General features: G+C 39.8%; 1 protein-coding gene across 3 annotated transcripts in view; it reads left to right on the forward strand.

Annotated features, from left to right (window-relative positions):
- Positions 1-25,442, forward strand: part of CARD19 (caspase recruitment domain family member 19) — a 39,861-nt gene that overhangs the window by 3,702 nt on the left and 10,717 nt on the right. Inside the window, exons 1-4 of one of the 3 annotated variants that reach the window (XM_063291792.1) lie at positions 513-697; positions 12,417-12,559; positions 16,873-17,026; positions 24,066-24,125. In XM_063291792.1, the coding sequence (XP_063147862.1) occupies positions 688-697; positions 12,417-12,559; positions 16,873-17,026; positions 24,066-24,125 (367 nt within the window). In that variant the 5' untranslated portion in view covers positions 513-687. Of the gene's footprint in view, positions 1-512; positions 698-12,416; positions 12,560-16,872; positions 17,027-24,065; positions 24,126-25,442 lie in introns of those variants that run through there. The other 2 variants (XM_063291791.1, XM_063291793.1) reach the window with 2 other exon arrangements.

Consider the following 25,442-nt stretch of genomic DNA (forward strand, 5'->3'; position numbering starts at 1 on the left):
CAAGTAGAACGGGCTATTTTAGCCTGTGTCCATGTTCAGCCATCCCCTCCCTGATTATCTACTAGGCTTCAAAGTCAGAGGAAAGGATGCCCCTGTGAGTGGTGTCCATCTCTGCCTTTCTCTGGGCTTCTTACTGGGTGGACGGGTCGGGGGGGGGGCTTCCTGAAAGGTGGGCTCTAAAACTGACCCCCGGATCCAACCACAGCTGCCCCACTGAACACAGGGCAGAGAGTCATCTTGATCTCCTGCCATTTCCATTCTGCTCTGCCTCCCTCAGAGACCTTGCGATGCTGTGGCTAGGGAGGCCAGGCCAAGGAGCCCTGCTTCTCTCTGAAGGCGGCGGCGGCGCTTCAGAGCCAGCCGCGTGGCGAAATGCAAGAGTTTCGACTCCGCTTTTCCAATCACTTGGCCAAATCTTTGGGGGACAGGCGGGGAGGAGAGAAACGTATTGCCGTCGCTCCTGCTGACCGGGCGGCGGCTCCTATCCCACTTCCTTCTCCGGCGCTTTTAGCAGGCCTGCAGGAAAGCCGCGGGGACGACGCCGGCCTGTAATCAGAGCCGCGCAGCTGGAGGGCCTCCTGCCTCTCGGAAAGAGCGGGACGCGCCCGCCACAGCGCGCAAGGGAGGGCTCGCCAGCCGTAGGACAAAGACGCTTCCTGCCTCGCCAGGCCGGCTCGCCTTGCCGCCATGATGCCAGGTCAGTAGCTCTTTTCTTAACGAGCGAGTTGAGTACAGGGAAGGGACGGCGGGCCGCGCCGAGTCTCGGCTGCAGGGGGCGCGGAAGAGCAGGACCCGCTTGAGCCGGGAAACCCAGTTGCGACGCCGCCGTCCCCTCCCAGTTTCCAAGGTTCGGTTTGCTTCTTGTGGGCTTCGTGCCGCCCGATACCTCGAAAGGAAGTCCGGTTGCATTTCATGGGCCGCCCGGCTGCGCGGGATTCCATGTTCGCACTGGTTCTGCAGGAAAACGCTCGCGGAATCCCGCAGAACTTACTCCGAGGCACTTCGGACCTCGGACTTTGGACCGTTGCACATACGCAGGGGCGTCCTCCGTGCATGTTTTAAATTGGGTGTTAAATAGGCGTAAGATTGTATTAAAGTGCCGATTCAAGCCTCGTGGTTTTCAGGGCTGCATTTTATACGATTTGCAGTTTCTGTGTATATCCAGTTTATACTTTGGATCAATTTAACAACAGTGTTTTGTTGTATGAGCATACTGTAACAATATGTGTTACATAGGCCAGTTCATATTTTTAAAGTGGCATTATGTCAAGTGAGTCATTCTATTTGTATGAGTCACCGGCATCGTAGCAGAATCACTACTTCCATGCAGTCTTACACTTTTGGCAGTGTCCCTCACAAAACCTTTTACTACAGGAATTATAGTTAGCTGTATTGTACTAAACACCCCTTAACATTCAGAGGATTCAAGTGTATCTGAATTCATCTGCTCTGAGTTCCTTTAGCTTTCTTTGGACCCCTCCTTCCTCTCCTTTTCTCCCATCATATCATATATTCTCTTCATTCTGCACAAACACATGCTGACTCATCTTGTTCTCCCCGCCTTTTCTATCTTTACAGTAGTGTTTCTCTTCCGTAGCAGCTTTAAGAGGTGTGGGCTTCAACTCCCAGAATTCCCCAACCAGGATGCTGGGAATTGAAGTCCACACCTCTTAAAGTGGCTATGGATGAGAAACAGCTCCAGAGCACTTGCTTCCTTCTGTCTGCTCCCTAAACCTCCCTTTTTGTGACCCCCTATCTATCAGAACTTTTGCCTCTATTCTTCCTTTCTCCTTCACTCTGCTTCTGTTCCCTTGATGCTTACTGTACAGGCAAGGATTCCACGCTCACCATAGGAGGTACACGTAGTCCTCACTTAACAACCATTCATTTAATGATGGTTTGGACTTAAGACAGTGCTGAAAAAACTGACTTACGACCAATGTTCACACTTACGACCGTTGCAGCATCCCTGCTGTCACATGTTCACAATTTGGGCATTTGGTGACCTGTTCACATTTATGACCGTTGCAGTGTCCCATGGTCACATGATCACCATTTTCAACCTTCCCGGCCAGCTTCTGGCAAGCAAAATCAATGGGGGACCATGTGGTTCACTTAACAACCACATGGTTTCTTTAACGCCTGTGGTGATTTGCTTAATGACTGTGTCAAAAAAGGTCATGAAATTGGGTTGGATTCACTTAATGACTGCTTCACTTAGCAACTGAAATGCCAGTCCCAATTGTGGTCATTAAGCAAGGACTACCTGTCTCTCAGATGTCTGGAGTATACGCTGAGCCAATCCACCCTTTGGGCTCAGGCAGCAGGAAATAGGAGATGGTGGAGGGACCACCCAACAGTTTTTCTGAACCTCCCAGACCATGTTCTCTTCAGTTGTGTATATACCACATCACCTGCCTAGGGGACTCCTGAAGTAGAGCACCATCTCTGTTGTTATCACCAGACAAGTCTCACTTACCCTGTAAAATTCTGCTCCCGGTCCAGTGGGCTTTTGTAGGTAGATTGGTGATGGTTAATACCATTTTATTTTGTGGGTTTTTTTTTTTCTTAAGCAGCAAATTGGCTGCTAACATGGTTAACTAACAGCTGTGGGCTGGGGAGGATGGTGCCAGTTTCACGAACTTCCAAGGAGAGTATAAGAAATTTAAATATGATAGGCTGGGGGGGGGGCCTTTTCTTTGTATTTATTTATTTGTTTGGTTTATAGTATTTAAAGAACTTATATGGCTGCCTATCCCATATAGTGATTCTAGGCAGCTCATAACAACCAATAAAGAGAGAATAAAAGCAGAACCCTGGTGCCAGACCAACCAGCTATCAACCTCCTGCTCAACCCCCATTAGAGCCCAGTGCTTGGGGGGAAGAGCCAAGTCTTCATGGCCTTCCAGAAGGCTAAAAGGGGTTGTTATGCTGTTGGAAGGAAATCTTACCAGGTCCGTTCCGAGCAGGGAATGAAAGTTCTTAGGCGATTGCTTGAACATAAATAATTTTATTTCCCAAGAGCATGATACAGAATCTGCTGGTTGGAGGTGGCCACACTTGTGTTCTTCCCACAAGCTCTTTATATGGGAGGGCTTGGCTATTGTTATGTAAAAGTGTTTCTGCCCTCTAGGAACTTCTGAGAAGGTGCACTTAGCCGGTTTCTTGGTGGTGGGGGGCTCTCTAGGAATTCCAGGAAAGTGCAGTTCACTGGAGTTCACAGAGGAGGCGCTCTGTGGTCAGGCTCCCTGCTGTTTGTGGGTTCCTGTTCTTAGATAGTCTTAGGTTCATTGCTGGGCTGTGGCTTTGTCTACTAGCCTGGAATGTTCACCTTGGAAGGAATCTTTTGTTATTTGATTATGGAGATCGGTTTGGCTGGAGAAGAAAGCCTACCTGAATGGGCTCTGCTAATTTGTGAAGGAGTGACCTTTTGTCTTACAAGCTCTCTGATTAAGTCTGAAGGGAATCTTTTGTCTAAACAGTTGGGGTTTCCTGTCACATTTAACACTAGATGAACCATCAAACAGCACAATACACCCTAATCAAGGAACTACCCACTCAGTCAATCAACCAAGCAGCAAACAACAGCCCAATCAAGGAACTCCCAAGGAGAGAACAACACCCCCACCAACACAAGCAGGGCAAGCCACAGTATATAAACTGAGAGCAAGGCCCACTCCCTCTTCACACTGAAGATGTTGCCTAGTCTGGCAATGAAACGTCTGCAAGAAAACAGCAAGGCTCAGAGAGCACTAAGGACTCCACATTTTAATCTCTTGCATCCTCTTTGTATGAACCCATTCTATTTTGTAACTTTTACCTTGCTCAAGGAGAGGAGGACAATATGGAGGAAAGCAGTGTTTGGGGAAGACAGCATGCTTGGAGAAGACAGCATGGCGGAACAGTGTTTGGGGAGACAACATTTATTTATATTTATATTTCCCCCCCCAAATTTCTGTCACCACCCATCTCCCCCGAAAAGCAAAGAAGCAGGTGGTCTTGAATTCTTCCCACAGGCAGGATGAACTTGGCAAGAAAAGCTGCTCTTGCCGGATTCATGTTTCTGTGGGACTTTAAAAGCAGAGTTGAAGCAGGACGTGCTGTTGAGGCTCTGCCTGTAGTACAGTAAGTTCCCGGTGTGCAAGTTGTCATTTGATTCATGGCAAACAATAATCCTTTTAGATGTTCTAAGATGAGGAGGCACAGAAGGAAATTTATTAACATTAAATAAACATTTATTAATTTATTAATAACTGTATGCATTTATTAACTTTTACTGTGTGCCTTTAAAAGTCAAAATTATGTATGTCCTGACCTGTAGTATCTATAATAAGTAACGCCTAATAACTTTCCTATCAGATGATTTAATGGTATTCCAAAAATAGTTATAACAATTCAGTCACACATGCAGGGACATTTCAGATAGAAACATCTGTTTCTAACACTTCAATGAAGGTTTGATTTTATTCTGAAGTGAATTGCTACTTTTTAATATGTCTACGAATTGTCCTTACAACATTTTAATATTTTACTTCTCAATGCTGCCCTTCAGAGCTACTTTTAGATTAGTTTATTGGAGTCTAGCATTCATAATAATCTGAAGCAATTTCTTAATGAGAATTGATTTGGGGGCTGTGTATTGTATTTCTAAGAACACATGCCTGTTATATTTTTAAAAAGTCACTGGGAAAGAGGCAGTGAGAGTTGGGAAGCAGTTTTGTATGTATGTATGTATTTATTGACATTTCTATTACTTTCCATCTTCCCCTAAAAGGGGGACTATTGCTATATATTCCCTCAGTTGCTTGATCTTAGACCTTTATCTGGTTCATTGTATGATAAAGTAAAAAAGTGGAGTTAGTCCTACTGAAAATTATTTGTTTATTTATTGCATTTATTGGAATTCCTGAAGGAAGCTGTAGGTTCCAACCTCAGAGACCACAGTCCTCAAACTGCTTGCTTTAATTGCTAGTTCTATTAACTGCAATCAGCAATAGTTTTTCCCCCTTTTTTCTTTGTACAGCACAGAGCAGGCAAAAGCCAGGGTTGTTTCCATATAAATTCTGTTTTTTTCCCAGATTTGCCGTCCATTGTTCATACACTTTTTATGGCTAATCAAAACAATGTTATGATCAAATTGTTACATTCTAGTTTCTAGGGTATTATGGGCTTCGCATTGCCCCCTAGCCTCAGAAAGTTTTATTATTTATTTATTATTTAAATTTATTATTATTTAAATTGATTGGCTGCCCAACTCCAGTGGACTTCTGTGTCTTACTTTTACATTGTCTTTTCCTTTACAAATAATTTCTAGTTTCTGTGAAATAAGAGTTACTCGTACTGGATAAGAGCATGTGCCAATTTAGTCTAGTAGCCCAATTTCAACTTTGACCGAACTGATGGCCTTGCAAAAAGCAAGAAAATAGCTTCTCCTTATTGCTTGCTTCGCCTGTCATGATCAGAGACTGTAGAAACCTCAAAAATCAGAAATAAGGAGCCTTTCCTGCCTCCAAATCTGGGTCTGAAAAATGGCCTAAGTTTTAATAGTTTTGGAACTACTTTCTTTCAAATAATGATGCCTGTATAATAATAACCGCTTTTGCTGTCAGCAGCAAATTCTCCATTTGTATGGATTTGTCTGATCCTTCAAAGAAGTGAAGGAAGGAAAGGAGGAGGTGGATTAGGGCCTTAAACTCCTGCGGTTATCATAATGACCTGGTCATTCAGCAGTCATTGTGACTTCCATAATTACCTGCTTTGTGCAAAGACTCAGTTTATAACCTGTGCCAAAGCCAAAATAAAGAGCATTTTGCTTTGTTAGCTTTCCTCTTGTTCCACAAACAAAAATACCTGCATTATTCTTTCTCTGGACTGCTTGGTGACATGGTATTTAGTGATACACTGTATTTACTTGAAAAGATGATTAGTTCTTTTCTCCAGTTTATTTTCTATTAACATGAAATGCTTATCTTAGATTTTATGAGAATACAGTCAAAGAGGTAAATAAGGTATTTCTTCCTTTGAAGAAAAATGAGGTTTGTATAAGGTTTGTTTTCCTTTTGTGAAAATATGGTTGGGCCTCGTGTGGCGCAGAGTGGTAGGTGGCAGCATTGCAACCGAAACTCTCCCCATGACCTGAGTTCGGCCCCAGCGGAAGCTGGATTCTCGGGTAGCCGGCTCAGGTCGGCTCAGCTTCCATCCTTTGGAGGTCGGTAAAATGAGTACCCATCTTGCTGGGGAAGGTGACAACTGGGGAAGGCGACGGCAAACCACTCTGCTATAGTCTGCCAAGGAAACGTGAAAGCGGCGTCCCTCCAAAGGGTCAGACATGACTTGGTGCTTGCACAGGGGACCTTTCACCTTTCTTTCTCCTTTTCATTTGGATTTGGGCTTTTGATTAAATGTTGGTTGAGTTTTTTGCATACAAGTAGCCCTCGACTTACGATTGTGCATTTAACGATGGTCCAAAGTTATGACAGCCTCGGAATGGGTGCTTTACGGCCTGTAAAACACTTCCAAGTGTCGCAAAACATCACAGCACCACCCCGTGGTCACATGATCGCATTTTGGGCGCTTGGCAACCAGCTTGCATTTACGACTGGTTACAGTGTTCCACAGTCACGTAATTGTGTTTTGCAACATTTTTTGCCATTTTCCAGCAAAAACACCCATTGGGGAAGCTGGATTCACTTAACAACCATGGTGATTCAGTTAATGACCCATGATTCACTTAATGGCTACCATAAAATGGTCATAAAATTGGGGGGTCCGGTCATGGCTTACAATGGAAATTCTGGTCCCAATTGTGGTCGTAAGTCAAGGACTGCCTGTAAAACCATGTTTAGCAATTATAGTTATGTATTTTATTGCTTGTTAATATCAATCAATATGGTATGTACTATTGTGTGTGTATGGTGTGTGTGTTCTGGCATAACTAGAGGTAACCTTGTGATACCAAATAGGTATGAATCTTGGTGGATATTCAGTTCAGTAGCACGGTCTATGTTGTTGTTGTTGTTGTTAGTTGCTGTTGGGTCGTTTACGACTCCTGGGGACCCTCTGTATAACAGAACGAAATGCTTTTCGGTCTTGCGCCATATGCCTGACTTCCAATATTTGCATCCATTGTTGTGGTAATTGCATCAATCCATCCCAGTTGAAGGTCTTCCTCTTTTCTGCTGGCCCTCGACTTTACCAAACATGATACCCTTTTCAAGCGATCGGTCTTTCCTGATGATGTGCCCAAAGTATGAGAGTCTAAGCCTAGATATCTTTGCCTCTAGGGAACATTCTGGTTGTATTTCTTCTAAAACTGATTTGTTTGTTCTTCTGGCAGTCCATGGTATTTTCAATAATCTTCATCAATACCACAATTCAAATGCATCAATTCTTTTTCTATCTTCCTTTTTTAATGTCCAACTTTCACAGGCATATGTGGCAATTGAGAAGACCATGGCATGAGTCAGATGCACCTTTGTTTTTAAACTGACATCTTTACTTCTGAAAACTTTAGGTAAGTCTTTGATGGCAGATTTTCCCGGCACGATATGTCATTTGATTTCTTGATTACTACTTCTTTTGGCATTTATTGTTGATCCGAGTAGACCAAAATTGTTGACAACTTCAATTTCTTCTCCATTTATTGTAACATTGTTTATTGGTCTATTTGTGAGTATCTTTGTCTTCTTCACATTCAGGTGTACTCTGTATTGCTGACTACAATCTTTGATCTTCATCAGCAAGTACTTCAAGTCTTCTTCACTTCCAGCAAGCAAAGTTGTATCATCTGCATATTGCAGGTTGTTAATGATTCTTCCACCAATTCTGATACCCCATCCTTCTTCGTATATTCCTGCTTCTCAAATTATTTGTTCAGCATACACATTCAATAAGTAGGGTGAAAGTATACAACCTTGCTGCACGCCTTTTCCAATTTTGAACCACTCGGTATCACTGTTTCTGTTCTAACGACTGCCTCTTGATCCATGTACAGGTTCCGCATGAGTACAATTAAGTGCTCTGGAATTCCCATTCTTTGTAATATTAACCATAACTTGTTAGGGTCCACATCGTCAAACGCCTTTGCATAATCAATGAAACAGAGGTAAACATCTTTCCGGTATTCTTTACATTCTGCTAAGATCCATCTGATGTCAGCAATGATATCTCTCGTACCGCGTCCTTTTCTAAATCCAGCTTGGACTTCTGGTAGTTCTCTGTCGATGTAAGGCTGCAAACGTTGTTGAATTATTTTCAGCAAAATTCTGCTAGCATGTGAAATTAATGAAATTGTTCGATAATTTCCACATTCTGTTTGATCTCCTTTCTTTGGAATGGGTATGAATATGGATCTCTTCCAGTCAGTCGGCCAGGTCATTGTCTTCCAAACTTCTTGACACAGAAGAGTAAGTGCTTCCGCTGCTGCATCTGATTGTTGAAATATCTCCGTTGGTAATCCATCAGTTCCTGGAGCCTTGTTTTTCGCCAATGCCTTCAGTGCAGCTTGAACTTCTTCCTTCAGTACCGATGGTTCTTGATCATATTCTACCTCCTGAAATAGCTGAACATCGACTAACTCTTTTTTATACAGTGATTCTGTATATTCCTTTCATCTTCTCTTAATACTACCCATGTCATTTAATGTATTGCCCATAGAATCTTTAAGAATAGCAACGCGGGGCTTGAATTTTCTCTTCAGCTCTTTCAGCTTGAGAAATGCTGATCATGTTCTTCCTCTTCGATTTTCTAACTCTAGGTCTTTGCATATTTCATCATAATATTTTTCCTTATCTTTTCGGGCTGCCATTTGAAATTTTCTATTTAGTTCTCTTCATTCTTTTTTCCATTAGCTGTAGCTACTCGGCATTTAAAAGCAAGTTCCAGAGTCTCATCTGACATCCATTTGGATATTTTCTTTCTTTCCTGCCTTTTTAATGATCTTTCACTTTCTTTGCATATTATGTTCTTAATGTCTTCCCACAACTCTTCTGGTCTTCAGTCATCAGTGTTTAGTGCATCAAATCTATTCTTCAGGTGATCTCTAAATTCAAGTGGGATGTTTTCTAGATCATACTTTGGCACTCTTGGACTTGCTTTAGTTTTCTTCAGCTTCAGCTTGAACTTGTACATGAGCAATTGGTGATCTGTCCCACAGTCAGCTCCTGGCTTTGTCTTAACTGGTGGTATTGAGCTTCTCCATCATCTCCTTCCACAAACATAATTAATTTGGCTTCTGCATAATCCATCTGGCGAGGTCCATGTATATAGTCATCGACTGTGTTGGAAAAAAGTGTTGCAAATAAATACATTATTGGTCTTACAGAATTCTATCATGTGATCTCAAGTGCTGTTTCTGTCACCAAGGCCATATTTTCCAACTACCAATCCTTCTTCTTTATTTCCAACTTTTGCATTCCAGTCACCAATAATTAACAGAGCATCTTGATTGCACGTTCAATCAATTTCAGATTGCAGCATTTCATAAAAGTTTTCACTTTCTTCAGCATTTGTGGTTGGTGCATAAATTTGAATAATAGTAATATTAACTGGTCTTCCTTGTAGGCATATAGATATTAGTTTATCACTGGCGGCGTTGTACTTTAGAATTGATCTTGAAATATTCTTCTTAATGATGAATGCCACACCGTTCCTCTTCGATTTTTCATTCCCAGCATAGTATACCATATGACTGTCAGAATCAAAGTGACCAACTCCAGTCCACATCAGTTCACTAATGCCTAAGATGTCGATCTTTAGGCGTTCCATTTCATTTTTGACAGCTTCCAATTTTCCTTGATTCATACTTCGTACATTCCATGTCCCAAGTATTAATGGATGTTTGTAGCTGTTACTTCTCATTTTGAGTCGTGCCACATCAGCAAATGAAGGTCCCAGAGGCTTTACTCCATCTGCGTCATTAAGGTCGGCTCTGCTTTGAGAAGGCAGCTCTTCCCCAGTAGCATACTGAGTGCCTTCCAACCTGAGGGGTTCATTTTCCAGCACTATATCGCAAAACGTTCTTTTGTAATCCGTAGGGTTTTCATTGGCACGTTTTCGGGAGTAGATTGCCAGGCCTTGCTCCTAATCTGTTCTTTGTCCGGAAGCTCTTCTGAAACCTGTCCACCATGGCTGACCCTTTGGGTAGTAGAACTACTGGTGGCAGAGCTTCCAGCATCATAGCAACACTCAAGCCACCACAATACGACAAACTGACAGACGGGTGGTGGAACACAGTCTATACTACAGTACTATTAGCCCATACTTCCCAATTGCCCAAGCCCACTACAGTACTGATATTGTCTTGCCTTTCTTTAGCTTCTAGATGAACAAATGCGAAGTGTAAGGCAAATGAATAAAGAGCAGAATACTTTGGCAAATGACACATTTAATGCATTGTAACTGCTGACATAAAACCTGGGTCTGTTACAAATGTTACATTTGCATATATGGAACCTAGTAAGCTTCATGCATCTTTTAGTTCTATTAAAACATTCAGAATTCCTTAGAATTAATCTCCTACTGGTTTTTTATTTTGTTTTGCTTAAGATAAAATGTTTGATAAAGAATCACTGCTTTTAAAACACTTGTCCTTCTGTTTCACAAAGATATCTGTGGTCCACCTTGCATAATCTGTTTCTATAATGGAATCCAAGATAAGATACAATTCATTTGAGCTTCTAGTAATTTCATAGTCTGTGATATGTATTTACTGCTTGCTGAGATAATAGACCTAGGGCTAGATTTTGGGTTGGATTTGAAACACAAAACACAACACTTTTTAATATTGTTAAATATTTAATTTAATATTGAAAGTGTCATAAAATCCATCAAGGCGAAACTCAGAAAATAAATAAATAATCTGCAGGGATACATAAGAATGAAGTATTTTCTATCTAGCTGTTGGCATGGAGTTAAAACATACTGTAGCTATCCCATTCAGATAATTTAGTACATTGGTCTCTCTTTAAGAATGTGAATACTGATCAGAAATCCTCCAGGTGAAGTTGTTAAATTATTTGCCAATTGTCTTGCTTATTGTGATATATATTGCAATAGAATTTGATTCATTAGCAGTAGCTGACAGCTTCAGGATAATTTCTGATAAAAGCTATGAGCAATACATTGTGACTGGGTGGAAAAATTAAGGCACTTTTTTCAAACTGTGTTCTGAAGAATGTAGCATTCTTGAAAGCTTACAAGAACTTCTGAGTGAGAAGATTTTCATAGAAAGATTTGGTTCCTGCTGAGATCTTTTCTGTGCAGGGAATGTTCAGGAAGAACTTTGTGAGACTCATTAGGCTTAGTCATTATCTTGCTTTAACTGTGGATTCAAGGTTTGACATACATGAATCTTAAAGCCTGCCTCTAACAGGCTCAGAACAAATGGTGCATACTTTAGCCTGTCTCCTTGTCTCTAATTCTCCATAGATACCTGTCTTTTGCTTTATCTGACTGCTTTTATAATAGTTATTTTGACAGTTACTGCTTCTTTGTACTGCTAAGTACAATCATTTCACTTGTACTAAAGTCATGATTTTGTCACTTTTACTTGTGGGATACTGCTTGGAGAAGATGCATCCTGCCTATACAGTAGGGTCTATCTTCCAGTCACCAAAATGTATGTCACCTTTCTATTGGGATATTGGGTGGACCAGAAGGAACTGAAACTAACTTGAACAGATTAAGCAGTCTACTCAAATGCATTTCACAAATTAATTTTATCAGCGTTTATCAGATTAAGATATGTAGGCAGATAAAATTAATTTGTAAAATGCATTTGATTAGACTGCTTAAGGAAAGATGAGGAAATGCTAAACTCTGTTTCTTCCAAGATAATTGATGTTAGGCAAGAAATTCTTTTTTTTAATTATGTCAAATATGCAGAAACAAATCTACATCAGCCTGCACCTGTATATGTTCGCACAAAACATGGACTAAAAAAAAAAGAAACTTGCATGGCAGTGTTGTTAAGTGCCTTTCTCACTTCCTGCTTCTTCCCCAGTTACAATGTTCCTAATGTTTGTAATACAAACACAACAGAGATAATACAGCATTGCTTGTCCTGCGTCTAACTGAGTAGCAATAATACCACTAGAGTGGCTCATACACACAAGCTGCTCAGGCAAAGGGTCACCCTCAAGTTTGATGGCATAAGTAGCTTAAGTGGAACTTCTAGGAGGGGTCAAAACAGGCGAGATGGCATCCATGGCATTGCAATCCAAGCTCCACCCTTTTAAATGTTGCTTACATCTAAGAAGGGCCACAGCTTCATGATAGCATGTAATGTGCTTTCAGGGTATGTCTGAAATTTAATAGGCATGTGAAGACATGGTCAGAGTGAAATATTTATCACTACCATGCTTAAGAGAAATCATCTGGTTTTTTTCTTTAAAAAATGTGTTGTTTCTGTTTTGTAGATCAGACTTATTGTGATCGGTTGCGACAGGACACGGCTTTTCTAACCAGCAATGGCAGACTGAGTGAACAGCTGGTTGATAAAATTATTCTTCAGCTAAACCGAGTTTATCCCCAAATTCTTACCATTAAAGAAGCTGAAAAGGTAATCAAGAGAAAATGGTGTTTCCAGATACATGTTGTGTTTTCTGTGCTCATTTTATGCTGTTAGGGTTGCATTCTTGAATTCTAAAGCTCTAGTATCTGGATGTGGCTCAGAATGGTAAAGATTTATTTCTGGTGGTCTGAGAATAGAGACCAGAATGAAAAATTTCCCGTGTGGGTAAGATACACAATAATTCTTATCCCTTTTGACATTCTCTCTATTCTGTATGCACATATACAGAATATCTGATACCTTATTGCAGTTCTTTTACAACATTTGTAGTATATGATTAAAGAATTGAACAATACATATTGTAGAAAACATTGATTTTATGGGTGGAGATTTTGAAAGCTGAGACTTGTTCCATGTGTAACCAATGAAGCCACAGCATAGAATCCCAAATACCCAAGTCCCCTTCTTTGTCATTTATGTAGCCCAATTCCATTCAAATCTGTTAGGTAGATGTGCACAGGATTGCAATATTAGCATCTCTTTACACCAAGGGTAAGTCTGATAATAAGCATGAAGGTAATTCTAAGAACAGATATGAATACTCCTCATATATACATTGTTGATGGATATTCTCTGTTCATACTGTTCATATTTGCTGGTGTATGGATGGACTCAAGTATAAGTGGTCTTTGTCAAAGGTGCAGTACACATAGCATATTTTATTAGAAGTGTAGTATTTCTACTAGCGGGGAAAATAACTCAACTATTCAAGTCCACAGCTGTAGGATTTTTTTTTTTTTTTACTGTGCACAGATGTTATGAATGACAGTAGCTCAGCCCATGTCTTGGCATATGGGCTAGAATATTATTTCGTTCCTACTGTAGAGAAAAATGGGAACCGAAGAGGTTAACCTAATGCTCCTTCTCTTAGTGAATGAGACACTTCAGTACATGAGATTCTGATTCTCTGTGTGCGTTAGTTTTGTTCCTGGCAGGCTCCCAAGTCCTTGACTCTGAAGCTTGTTCTAGAACAAAATGGATTCTTTCTTTTCTTTCCCAATAATGTTAATAAAAGTTTTAAAGACAAAGGTAAAAACTGATACAAACTAATATAAAGTAAGGAAGAAAAAAGAAAAAGAAAGAAATCAAGGGGAAAGCTAAAAGTGCAAGAAAGAAAGAAAAAGTAAAAAAAATAGAAAAGAAAGAAAAAAGATACAAAGAAGTGGCTTCCAATCTTCTTCACAGCAGTTATAAGTACAATTATAAATTTACCTCTTTCCCTAAAGTTACATCATGACTTTCTTCTTTCTATAGTCTATTCTAATCATTAAAACTGTAAATCATAAGTTCATTTTTTTCTGTTTTATGCAAAAAGTCCGTAAGAGGTTTCCAGTCAGCAATAAACATAGATACTGTTTTTTCTCTGATCAAAGAAGTCACTTTGGCCATCTCAGCAAATTCCATCGTCTTCACCAACCATTCCTCCATTGTAGGTATTGCCGAATGGAACAAACTGAATTCTTGAACCAAGGTTCCAGGGTAGTGTCACCAGAAAAAACTGAAGGTACACTAGATGTAAACAGAAGGTCAGTGTGTCTGATCTCTGTTACAAAGGATAAACAGTTCGTTGCATATGTATAGAATGGGGAACTTGCTGATGGAGGAAAGAAGGTAATTTATTCCTTCCTTTGCTAACTAGCCCTGCTAAGTCAAGGGTGGTGTGGGGAAGCGTTTATCCAGGAATCTAGGAAACACTATTCCCCCAACCCATCATGCTGCTTGGACAAAATTAGTCCTTCTCTGGCTTGGATTAAAATCCAAAAGAGAGGCTATGGTCTGTTGTATTGCACTCTTCTTTTAGAGGAACATGTGGGAGTTGCTATCATTTTTATTCCAAGCCAAGAAGTGGTAACACTCAGTATCAGGAAACCATATGTGGAAGGTAAGAAAATATTTTTAATTCACAGATGGTTGCATAGCTTCTTCAAGTAAAGCTGTTTTAATTAGATAGCACTTATCTAAATAGCATCAAGCCTCAAAATGGTATGAATATATACCCACAGTATTTGGATTTTTGTTCTGTAGCTGCAGGAAACATATCCATGTGTTTGTTAATATTCATGTAGAGCAGAGTGGCATTGCCCTCTGTTTGCAGTCAGAACATTCAGTCTGAAACAAAATCTTGCATGGTATTCTCAGTGTAATTGTCTCTTGTTTACACCTGCACACATACATCTTCCCCAACAAAGGAAATCACAGTTGCATTACTGCATCAAATAGGAATGAGCTGATTTACATGCAGATGTACTTCCAAGTCTGAATGCTTCCAACTGGTACATAGGCTATGATTTTTCAGTTCAATCCACAGAAGTATCAAAATGTGGATATAGGCTGTAGATAATCAAATTGGGCTATACCAGGTGCTGTGTGATGATTTGAATTTGCCCCTCAAGCTGTACCTCATAAATAAATAATCAGGTAACCCAGCAGTTTTGAAAATATATAATCCAACTGTTACCTGGAACTGCCTCGGTCCTTAAGTAAAACACACATTACATCTACACCTACTGCATCTCTCTTCCTCCACCAGTTCAACAGACAAGTTTAAAATATGTACCTGTGATATTTTCCACATCACGCTTCAGGACATGTACAAGTGTGCATGCTTGATACAGATGTCAGTTCAATCATTAAAGTGTCCTAATGGCTTTTGTGGAATCAGCAGAATCTTACAAGAAACCTGGTCATACCAGTTTTAATTCTGAGGACTTCATTGTAAAGATTTTATGTATGCAAGCATAAATTTCTTCAGTTTTACTACAACATGTGAAATAAGACTGTCACAGGCACTGCTTGTAACTGAAAAATGCAAATGCTCTTTTGGAAACCTGTATAATTCTGTGACTGGGCGATTGGTAGAGTAGGTGGAGAAATTTGGAGTGGGGGATAAAAAGAAGTTGACAAAAGAAGATTAACTACCTCATCTGTCTTTTTAACCCAAAGGACATGTCTTAAGTCCCCCTTTCTGAGCCTTTCATTATCAAAAGCAGGCAGTGGAGCATTGAAATGTTTTTTGGAAAATTATATTTATACCACATGCATTTTCCACCTATAACAACACTACGTAGGTAGCCCATATTATACTGTGATGTCATGGATAACAAAACTGAAGAATGAGCCTTTGAGTCTGTGAGAATTGACATTAGGTTCTAGAATCAATGATTGGCCTCTTGTTCCCACAAGCTCTCCCTTCCATAGTGGCCATTTGTACCTCCTCCTGCTTGCTCACTGGGTCTGCCTAGTCACTGGGCATGGATGATCCAGATGATGGATCTCACTGGGTTAGCCTAGTCACAAAGGTCCATGTAGCTTGCTGGTGGCAGGTGGCCTTCAGAGCTACTGACTCAGCTGGTGATGGAGTGAGTCGCTCCACTTGCTCCACATGACTTTTACTAGCTTCTTTGCTCTGCCGGCTCTTTCTCCGTATCAGTGGAAGGGCCTCTTTATTGGGCAACTGGATGCTGATGCTGCCCAGAGTCTTTTCATGGTTTGGAGTGGTCTGTGGATGGTCTTAACATCCAGCAGTACAGTTGGAAGGCCCATCAAGTAGAACACAGAAGAACTGTATGGAGCAGAGAAGCTGGTGCGAGCAGCATGGCCAAAGCAATGTGACTCCCTCCATCACCTGGAAGTGGGTCATTCCAAAGCAGAGGAAGACCAGGATTTGCAACAAAATCACATGAAACCTTGCAACCAGGTTGAAAGAACAAGATTTACCAATGCTGAGTGAAGAGAAGGTGGTACAAATACAGCTACCTTGCACAAAGTAATTGAAACCCTTAACAAGTATACTATACACATGCAGAAGAACCCACCTGCCATTTTGCACATGTGCATAGTAAATAAAAACAAGGCCAAAACTCTAGCTATGTGAAAATCTTTACATATGAGCCAAAATCTCTAATGATCAATTGCCGATACACAAAACTACAGATACTGTATGTAACTGTGGGTAACAAGGGCTACCTATATCACTGTACATTCCTAAGACCACAACGGAGATAATCTTAACCTTGAATGTATAGCATAATCATTCCTTATTAATTTAAGCATTTAAAGGATGAGTATTTCTGCTGGTGTTTCTCATAGAAAATGTTTTATTCCTATCCTGTCAGTGAAGCAATATCAACAGGTTATGTAGAATCACATATTCTCCTGCAGTAAATAAGTTTGAACAAGCTACAAGTCTAGTTTTGTACTCTTTCATGTGCTGTAGGAATGAAATGGGGGACTGTTTTAACAATGTAGTTACAGTGCTGAAATCTAGTTCTTACAGTCTAAACAGTACTTTTTCTCTACAGTTTCGAAATCCCAAAGCTCCTCTTCATAGTCGGCTATCAAACCTTATAGCTCACTTGCAAAAGAAAGGGGACAAACCATGTCAAGAATTTTACCGAGCTTTACAGATCAATGCTGAGCAGCTCTATAACAACTTGCCAAGCAGGAGAATTCTAAGTAAGTTGTATGCTTCCAGCTTTCTTCAGTCCTTCTGTTTTAATTCTACCATTTTCTTATGTTCTGATTTGTCTCTTTTCAGAAACTTAAATGAAACTTCTGCCATTCTATTTTGTATGAATACTCAGAGCTGCCTAAGTGCTCTGGCAATTAAATATTTATTCCCAATTCCTATCTGAGGATTTTTGTGATTTTTGTGAATACCTATTTACAATCACTTTTTCGTTTGTAGGGTATCATTGGCAATACCCAAGTATATATTTAAATACATACTTCTGCATAATCTGAGTTCTCAAGCTGCTTGTTGAAAACATAGGAAAGTGCTATTTGCTTCTGGGCAAAGAGGTTAAAGGCTACAGACCTACAGGACTCAGTGATGCCTTGATTAGACAGTAATCACCTACATTTGCAAAGCTGTCTCCTGGCCTAGAAGGTTAAGGTCATTTTCAGAGTGAATTGCATGCATTCTATTAGGACAAATTTTAAAACTATTGCTTTTCTTGCATAAGAGCTGCCTAAGTAGAAATAATTTGCTTCTGCTGTATAGCTGTAACATAGGCTAACAGATTAGGAGGGGAGACTGGATCCAGATTTAATTTAATCAAGAGAAGTGATGATGCCAAATGTTCATTTGGCTCTGAAGCTATATCTAGAATACATTCAGATGGTCTAGAAAATGCTCAAGATCAAGCCTAAACTTTGTTTCAATTATTTAAATTATTTTTGCAATTCACCCCAAGATTTGATTATGAATTAATTTATATTTCTGTCAGTCCATATTCTGCATGACTAAACATTCACATTCTGCCATTTTTGTGCTCATAGTTCTTCAATGAGAACCAGTTTGGTGCAGTGGTTAAAGGTACCAGGTTAGAAACTGAAAGACCAAGAGATGTAATCCTGCCTTGGGCACCAATCAGCTGGGTGTCTTAGGACCAGTCAGTTTCTCTCAGCCCTAGGAAGGAAGAGATGGCAAACCACTTCCAAAAAGATTGTCAGGAAAAGTGCATGGACTTGTTCTGCCTCTGCATATGATTCTTCGTCCATGCCATTATACTTCATTACTATTGTAAATAAAGTATACATGATACCACTGAGACAAAAGTATATGTTGTTCTGTGATTTAAAAAAACAAACAAACCATATTACTAATCTCTATGACACAAGTTAAAATACGAAAACAATAGAAAAACTTGAAACAGATAATGTTCAACCAGGTTTGTATTTGGGTTTCTAATTGGCAAGAAAATTACAAATCATGGTAAGAACAAATCATCCATCACTAACTATGACCACCTCAAGTTCTGATATTTTCACAAAAGAAGTGTGCATGAAACTCAGTGGAGTAAAAGTGTACAATTTCCTGCCCACAAAGCAAAATTCAACATGGTAAATATTAGGTAAAGGAGGGGAAACTGGAAATGTGTGCTTAGGCTTAGCTAAAGTCTGAGTTATAAAAGAGCCTGGAAATTAGAAAGTCATTTCATTGAAATGAAAGTGTTGCTGACTCTGGGTCCAACCCAATTTTTTGCCTAGACACTGCATATTTCATTTCTGCTTAATTAGCTTGCTTATGTGCCCTCAAATCAATGTTGACTCTCAACAACCACATAGACAGACCTTCTCCAGGATGACCTGTCCCCAACTTAGCCCTTCAGGTCTTCCAGTGGTGTACCCATTACCACTGTAATTGAATCCATCCACCTTGCTGCTGGTTGTCTTCTTCTCTTTCCTTCCACCTTTCCCAAGATTATGAGCTTCTCAAGGGAGCTAGCTCTTCACATATTGTGAAGAGCCTGGTCATTTGTGCTTCTGGATGATCCATTTGTTTGTTTTCTTGACTACCCATGGTATTCTTATAAGTCGTCTCCAACACCAGAGTTTAAAAACATCAATACTCTTCCTATCATGCTTCTTCCATGGAATGTCACAGGGAAAACTATTGCCTTCATAATGCTGATTTTGGTAGGTATAGACTCATTCTGGCATCTGAATATCTTTCCACGGCCTTCATAGCTATTCTACTAAGTGCTAGTCTGCAGCATATATTTTGACTGCTGGTTCTTTTACTGTCAACAGTTGATCTTAAAAGGTAAAGCTATCTACCTCTTGAATATCTTCACTGTCAATTCAAAGGCTGGTTTCTGTACCTATTGTCATGACTTTGGCCTTCTTTATATTTAATCTTAGTCCCAGTTTTTCACTGTGTTCCTTGACTTTCATTACTAGAGATAATTTACATATTATTTGCATTCTCAGCTATCTAGTGTCATAAGCATAGGGCAGGCTACTGATACTTACACATCCAATTTTAAAACCTCACTAATCTTTTTCCAATCCTGTTTCCTTCAATATATATTTAGCTTTTTTTTTAATGCCTTTGAGTCAGTTTTGACTCCTGGGGACTGCCTGCAGTTTTGGGGCAAGATTTCAGGGGTGGTTTGTCTTTGCCTTCTTTCCATGGCTGAGAACGAGTGACCAACTCAAGGTCACCCAGCTGGCTTTGTGCCTAAGGTGGGACTAGAACTCACAGTCTCCCAGTTTCTAGCCTGGCGCCTTAACCACTACACCAAACTGACTCTCATATTTAGCACATAGGTTTAATAAACCAGCGAAGAGTATACAGCTTTGTCTCACTCCTTTGCTGACCTGCTGCTAGTCTGTTTAACCATGTTATGTTTGGACTTGGTTATGGAATTCCTTAATCTCTCAACACATAGACAAGTGCAGTCACAATTTCAGATGGGAAGCTGTTGACATTCTAGACCAAGCTAAATCCAGAAATGCTAAGGAATTCCTGGAAGCTTGGTTAGGAATCAGACAAATCGGCCATCAACAGAGACATAGAGATAAACCACATCTCCATACCATTTAAAAGATAAACCAGAAGTCAGAAAAGGAAACAAACAGCCAGGAGCAGCCAACCCCAAGATAAGCAAGAAACAGCACCAGATAAATAGTCAAAGAAGAAACAATACCCAATCTGAGGGGCCATAAAGGAAGAAACAGCATCCCAACCAAGATGGACAGGGCAGCCTACTGTATATAATCAGACAGCAAATCCCACTCTCCCATGAATTGATAATGTTGCCCAGCCTGGTAATGAAACATCACAGGAAAGTAACCAAGCTCAGAGAACACCAAGAACCCAACATCCAACACTTACCATATATCCTTTGGTTTTGTTGGTAAAATACAGGAGTGGATTGTTCAAATAAATACGCTGCAGGTAGCAAAGAGGAATCATAGATGTGGTGTACTCTCCTTAACAGTTTGCAGGTGTTCAGTCTAGAAAGCTCAGTTCTGTTGACTTGGTATGCAGGCTCCTCTTCTGTGGCCGGTGTAACAAACTTGCATCAAATTGTTTCTGGCATACAAACTTACCTAAAACAATGTCAAGAACTGCAGTTCCTGATGACTTTTCTGAATTGTAAGGCACGGAAAATTTCTCAATTACCAAATTATGTTCCTTTAAAATGTTATTTCTGTGATTTCATTCAAACAACCTGGAATCAGAATAATATTGCTTAGCTTTCACTGTGGCTAATGTGCTAGCTTAAGCTTAGAGACAGTGTCATTTTTTAGCAGTGTACACCATTTGTCAGGTTTCTCAGTTCACAGTATATTATTTGTACAAGGGAGAGGAAAAGCTGCACTGATTTCAAAGTCGGATTGTTTGATTAAATACACTGCAAGTATCAGCCGTGTCGTCGTGGTTGTCTGTTCCTAAGTATAATGATACCAAAGTAATGAAACTGGCGTGATGACATCATGACACAAGTTGTGCTCTTTTGCACTTGTGGGATTACATGGCATGCAGGTACATGAAGGTCAGAGTTTGCAAGGCAATGCATGTTTCCTCCTTGCCTCCCCCCAGACACCCTTGACTTTTCTTTATAATTTGTGTATTAGCTGCCTGGATATGGTTGCTAGTATACTGTATTACTCTCCTAGCTAAAATAGTGTCAAGAACTGTAGTACCTGATTTCTCTGAACTGTGCTAGAAGTGGTAGAAAAAAGGCCTTCTGTGGCTGATTTATGTTCCAATAAATTGTTCTTTTGGCAGTCCAGGCCTTAGCGAGCACATGAGGCTGTGCAGTGGACTAGCAAAGAGCACCTCTGCTCTATTGCAATATGGTTGAATGTTTTGAGGAACAGGCTTAGCAATCATACTTGTATCCTGTCGTTTTCCCAAGGAACTGAGACCACCAGCCACCCTGAAAGAAGCAGGTTGAGATCTCCACTGAGTTTTATAGGGAATAGATTGCAAATGCAGGTGTGTACTAAGTATAAGCTGAACAGGAAATTGTAACCCATCCTGGCTTTTTTAAGACATGGGTTTGCAAACATAAGATTGCTCCTTTCATAGCTTTTTTTTCAAAAAAATTCTTACATATAGAGCCCCAAATATAACATGTCAAGTGGCAGAAATTTGAAGCCATGTTTCCAGTGACCCAATGACTTTCTAGCCCTTAGCAAGCTGTCTTCCTTGGGAATGAAGAATGAAAGATACTCATTTTGGGGAGCTTTAATTTTCATCATTAATACTGGGATTTCCTTGTTCCTAGAATTTTGTAAAACATCTTATGTGCTGGTCTTGCTATGCACAACTTGTATTGTTATGCCAGCGTGGAAGATGGATGGCTAGGGGTAATTGAATGCTGCTCAATTGAGCAAACATAGCATGTTTTTTACACTACACTATACATATTGCCTAGGAGTAAGTCCCAGTGAATTCAATACAATTTACTCCTAGGAAGGCAGTGCATAAAATTATACTGTGGTATTGTCGGCAACAAATCATTATTAACTTATATAGTGGTGGCAATAAAATACCGAGTACCCTTGTCTGATACATTCATCTGTGTCACAGCAATGATGGGAATTAGGAACATACTTCATTCTAAAGGCCTTTATTAGAAATATAGATTGTCTGGTGTCAAGTGATTTGAATCTTGTAATCAATACATCATTATTCTGCTTTGCAAAGGAAAGACTATAACCAATGGCCAGTAGAGCATATTGCTTCTCTGGTAGCTGCTTCACAAATTCCATATTCCTGAAAGAGGCAAATATAAATGTGTATATTTTCAAAAGCTTTCCTGACTTAAGGAACTCATTGTTATGAAGACAAGAAAAGCATCTGTTGTTTAGCCTTTGTGAAAGCACAAAAGTTAATCAGTTCCTTTTGTAGCTTTGGTTCAACATGTTCTAAGAATAAAGCAAGAGGATCATTCAACCACATTTATTTTTGTCTTAAGATTTTAGATTTTAGATTTGAGCTTTTGCTTTTTTTTCTACAATAAAGAGCTAGACTTTTGCATGGATTTTCAGTGCAAATTACATGTTACATTGCAGCTGTGTGTAATGATACCCTGAGACCTTGCTGTCAATTGTAAAAGTCCCATGGGTTTACAATGTGCATAAAAAAAGACACTGGGAGAACAGGTTTTCTGCCACTTCTTCTGTCAGATGGAGCTTTTCCCTACTTGCTGAAACCCATTCTTAGTTTTCAGACATCGATCTTGAATACCCCTTGGTAGAAACAGCAGTGAGTTTGGTCTGGGGGGGAAGAAGAACACTTTCAGACAGAAAACAGCTGACTTTTAAACAAATGTGTGGGAATTGCACCAGTGGCACATTCCAGCTGTATTCAAACCAAGATTATGTGAAATTGTGACAAAATGGTAGTTAAAGTTAGATATTATGGACTATCCAGATTTAGTCTAAATTCTCAGATAGGCTTTTCTTACCATACTGCTTCAACATTTGATGCATGTGTTCCAAAGTGCAAATATCTGTGGCAGATGCACTGTGTTTAACTTAATTGCCATAAGGGGAAAAAAAATAATTCCACTTTCCAAACCTGTGTAAGGTTTTGGAAAGTGGAATTATTATTATTTTTTTCCTTATGGCAATTAAGTTAAACTTTATTATGCTAAGTACTATATGCTCCATCTTCTGCTAATAGTGGCTGAATAATGTCATCGAAGCTAACAACACCTAGAGGTCTAAACAGTTTGGGGGAGCAGGAACTAAAACCACAACACATCTGGAAAACAGGTTGGGGAAGGCTGCTCTCTTTGAGTGATTGATTGTGAGCCAGCACTTTAATGGCTTGACAGATCTACTGGTACACTTGGGGATAAAAAAAATACAAAGAAATGTCAGAAGTTGTGAATTAGATATAAAAATCAAAGAGAAGTGACTACAAGAAGCAATAGCTATAGTTTAAACTACCTTCCACAATTAAAGCCTTTTTGAGTGAGAAGGAAAATAGATTTATACTTTAAGTTTGGCCTGCTGTGAAATAACTTTAAAAAAATAATAATAATAATCCCTGTAGGAACAATATGTAGGAACAGGGTTTTTCAAGCTATATGAGGGAGGACCCTGAAGGATGTTTAAGTGGTTTCAGCCAGGCTCCCATAATGGAAAAAGACCATGCCTTCAACACCAATCCTAGACCCCTTAGTGTGTGTGTGTGTGTGTGTGTGTGCGCACGCATTCCTTTTTATTAAATATAATCAATATATAATGTGAACATTTTTCCAGATATGGATCATTGGCTACAAACCGGTACAATTGCAGACATACAGGAAAAGCAAAACAAATTCCAGTCTGCTGGTAATGCCGCTGCTTCTTATGGCACAAGTTTTGAGAAATTAAAATTAAATTGAAATTCAGTGGATTTCACATTACAAACAGCATTTCCTCAAGTAGAACTTAAGAATTTCTGGATGGAGCTTTTAAAAGAATATCCTGGAATTGCTAATTGAGCACTGAAACATCTAATGTCATTTATAACAACATACCTTTGGGACAGAACCTTCTCTTTATATGCAGCACCAAAACAACAAGAAATAGACTAAATATAAAAGAAAATCGCCACATGAGCCCACCGTAATATTTCAGGAGATTAGTGGCCATATTGTATTGATTATATTGCTTTGAAAATTACTTTCACTTTTTATGATTTGTTTCCAAAGTTTGTTGGACTGTATATAGCACTAACTCAGTGTGTTGCTTTTGTTTCTAGAAACCTCAGATTCCACAGGGATAAACCCTGAGAAGGAGAAATGTATTCTAAATGACAGGGGTAAATAACGTGTAAAATATTGTTGGCTGCATTAATATGAATAGTGAGGTTAACAAAAGTACTATGTTAATGTAATTAATTTTGATGAAATTAATCTTAAAAGTATTCATCCTGCAAACGTGTACATTGATGTGAAAAGATCAAGGCTATATGTGTATAATCAAAAGGGTTTTTTTCAGTAGTAAGTCCTGGATTGTTCATACTGATCAGCTGATTTACTGATGTATTTGCTATCTTAAAATTCTGCATCTTCTAAGGATTGGGAAGGGATCATCCCATAAGAGTGCAGTGCAGCTGTGCCTGCCTCAGAGAAGGTGTTTGGCAAGAAGGAGGCTGCCAGCAATATTAAAGTATGCTTTGCCCAGCAGAGCAGCCCAAGGAATTTGCCCATGATCTCCAGAATAATAAGCAGGGGGGTTCAGCTTCAGCATCCATTCTTGCCACATAAGTTTTGCTCTCATTTTTGAAGACTGTATAGGATTTTACAGGTTAGAGACTGTGGGGCACAACCCAATATTTTAAAAAATGACACTGTGTTTTAAACTTTAACTTACCTGCTGGCTGGGTTTGCTGCAGGCTCCTGGGTGTTCAAATATGTGCATCAAATCCTCTTAAGATAGCTCTGCATATGATTTTTAAAATGACTGCTCCCTTTAGCTGCCCTCTGGTGCCCTTCCTCCTTTGAAGCCAGAAGGCAGGGAAGCAACCTGGCAGGTGCAGCTCATTACTGCTGTACCAAACCCAGCACTTTGTTAAGGGGCTTATTATAATCTAAAAGCTACACCGCCGGCTCTGTTTCTTTTCCCACTTGAAGTATGTCAAGTTTTTCTTTCTCTTCTTAAGAACACACCCCTGTACCATTTGGGCTGTACCCACTGACCTTGTCCTGACAGCCACATGTTATTGGGTCATACTCATGTCCCAAATGGGTTGAGGCCCTGCCCTGTACATCACGTTAGTATTCATATGGCACGTTTGCACTCATGGAGATTAGCTTTGGGGAAGCAGTGGTCATTAGTTGTGGTTAAATAAGATGTGAACAGGTCTATGTCATCTAGTTGGAGAAAGACTCAGCATTTGTGGCCTTTACTATGTGCACACAAATTGGGTGGGGAAAGGGAGCGTACCCTTGGCAGGTTTAACTGAACATGCTTCCAGGGCTCCCATAAAGGGCAGCCCTAGGTGAGACAAACTCCTAAATTTCTGAAGCTCTGAAAAATAAACATTTTTGCGTATTCCAAACAGTGAACCCATTGCATGTGGTTATATAGCCCTTGGCAGATTGTCACACTTAACATATGAAGATGCAAAAAGCAT

The sequence above is a fragment of the Candoia aspera genome, chromosome 2 (genome assembly GCF_035149785.1).
Source record: "Candoia aspera isolate rCanAsp1 chromosome 2, rCanAsp1.hap2, whole genome shotgun sequence".
NCBI classification, from domain to species: Eukaryota; Metazoa; Chordata; class Lepidosauria; order Squamata; family Boidae; genus Candoia; species Candoia aspera.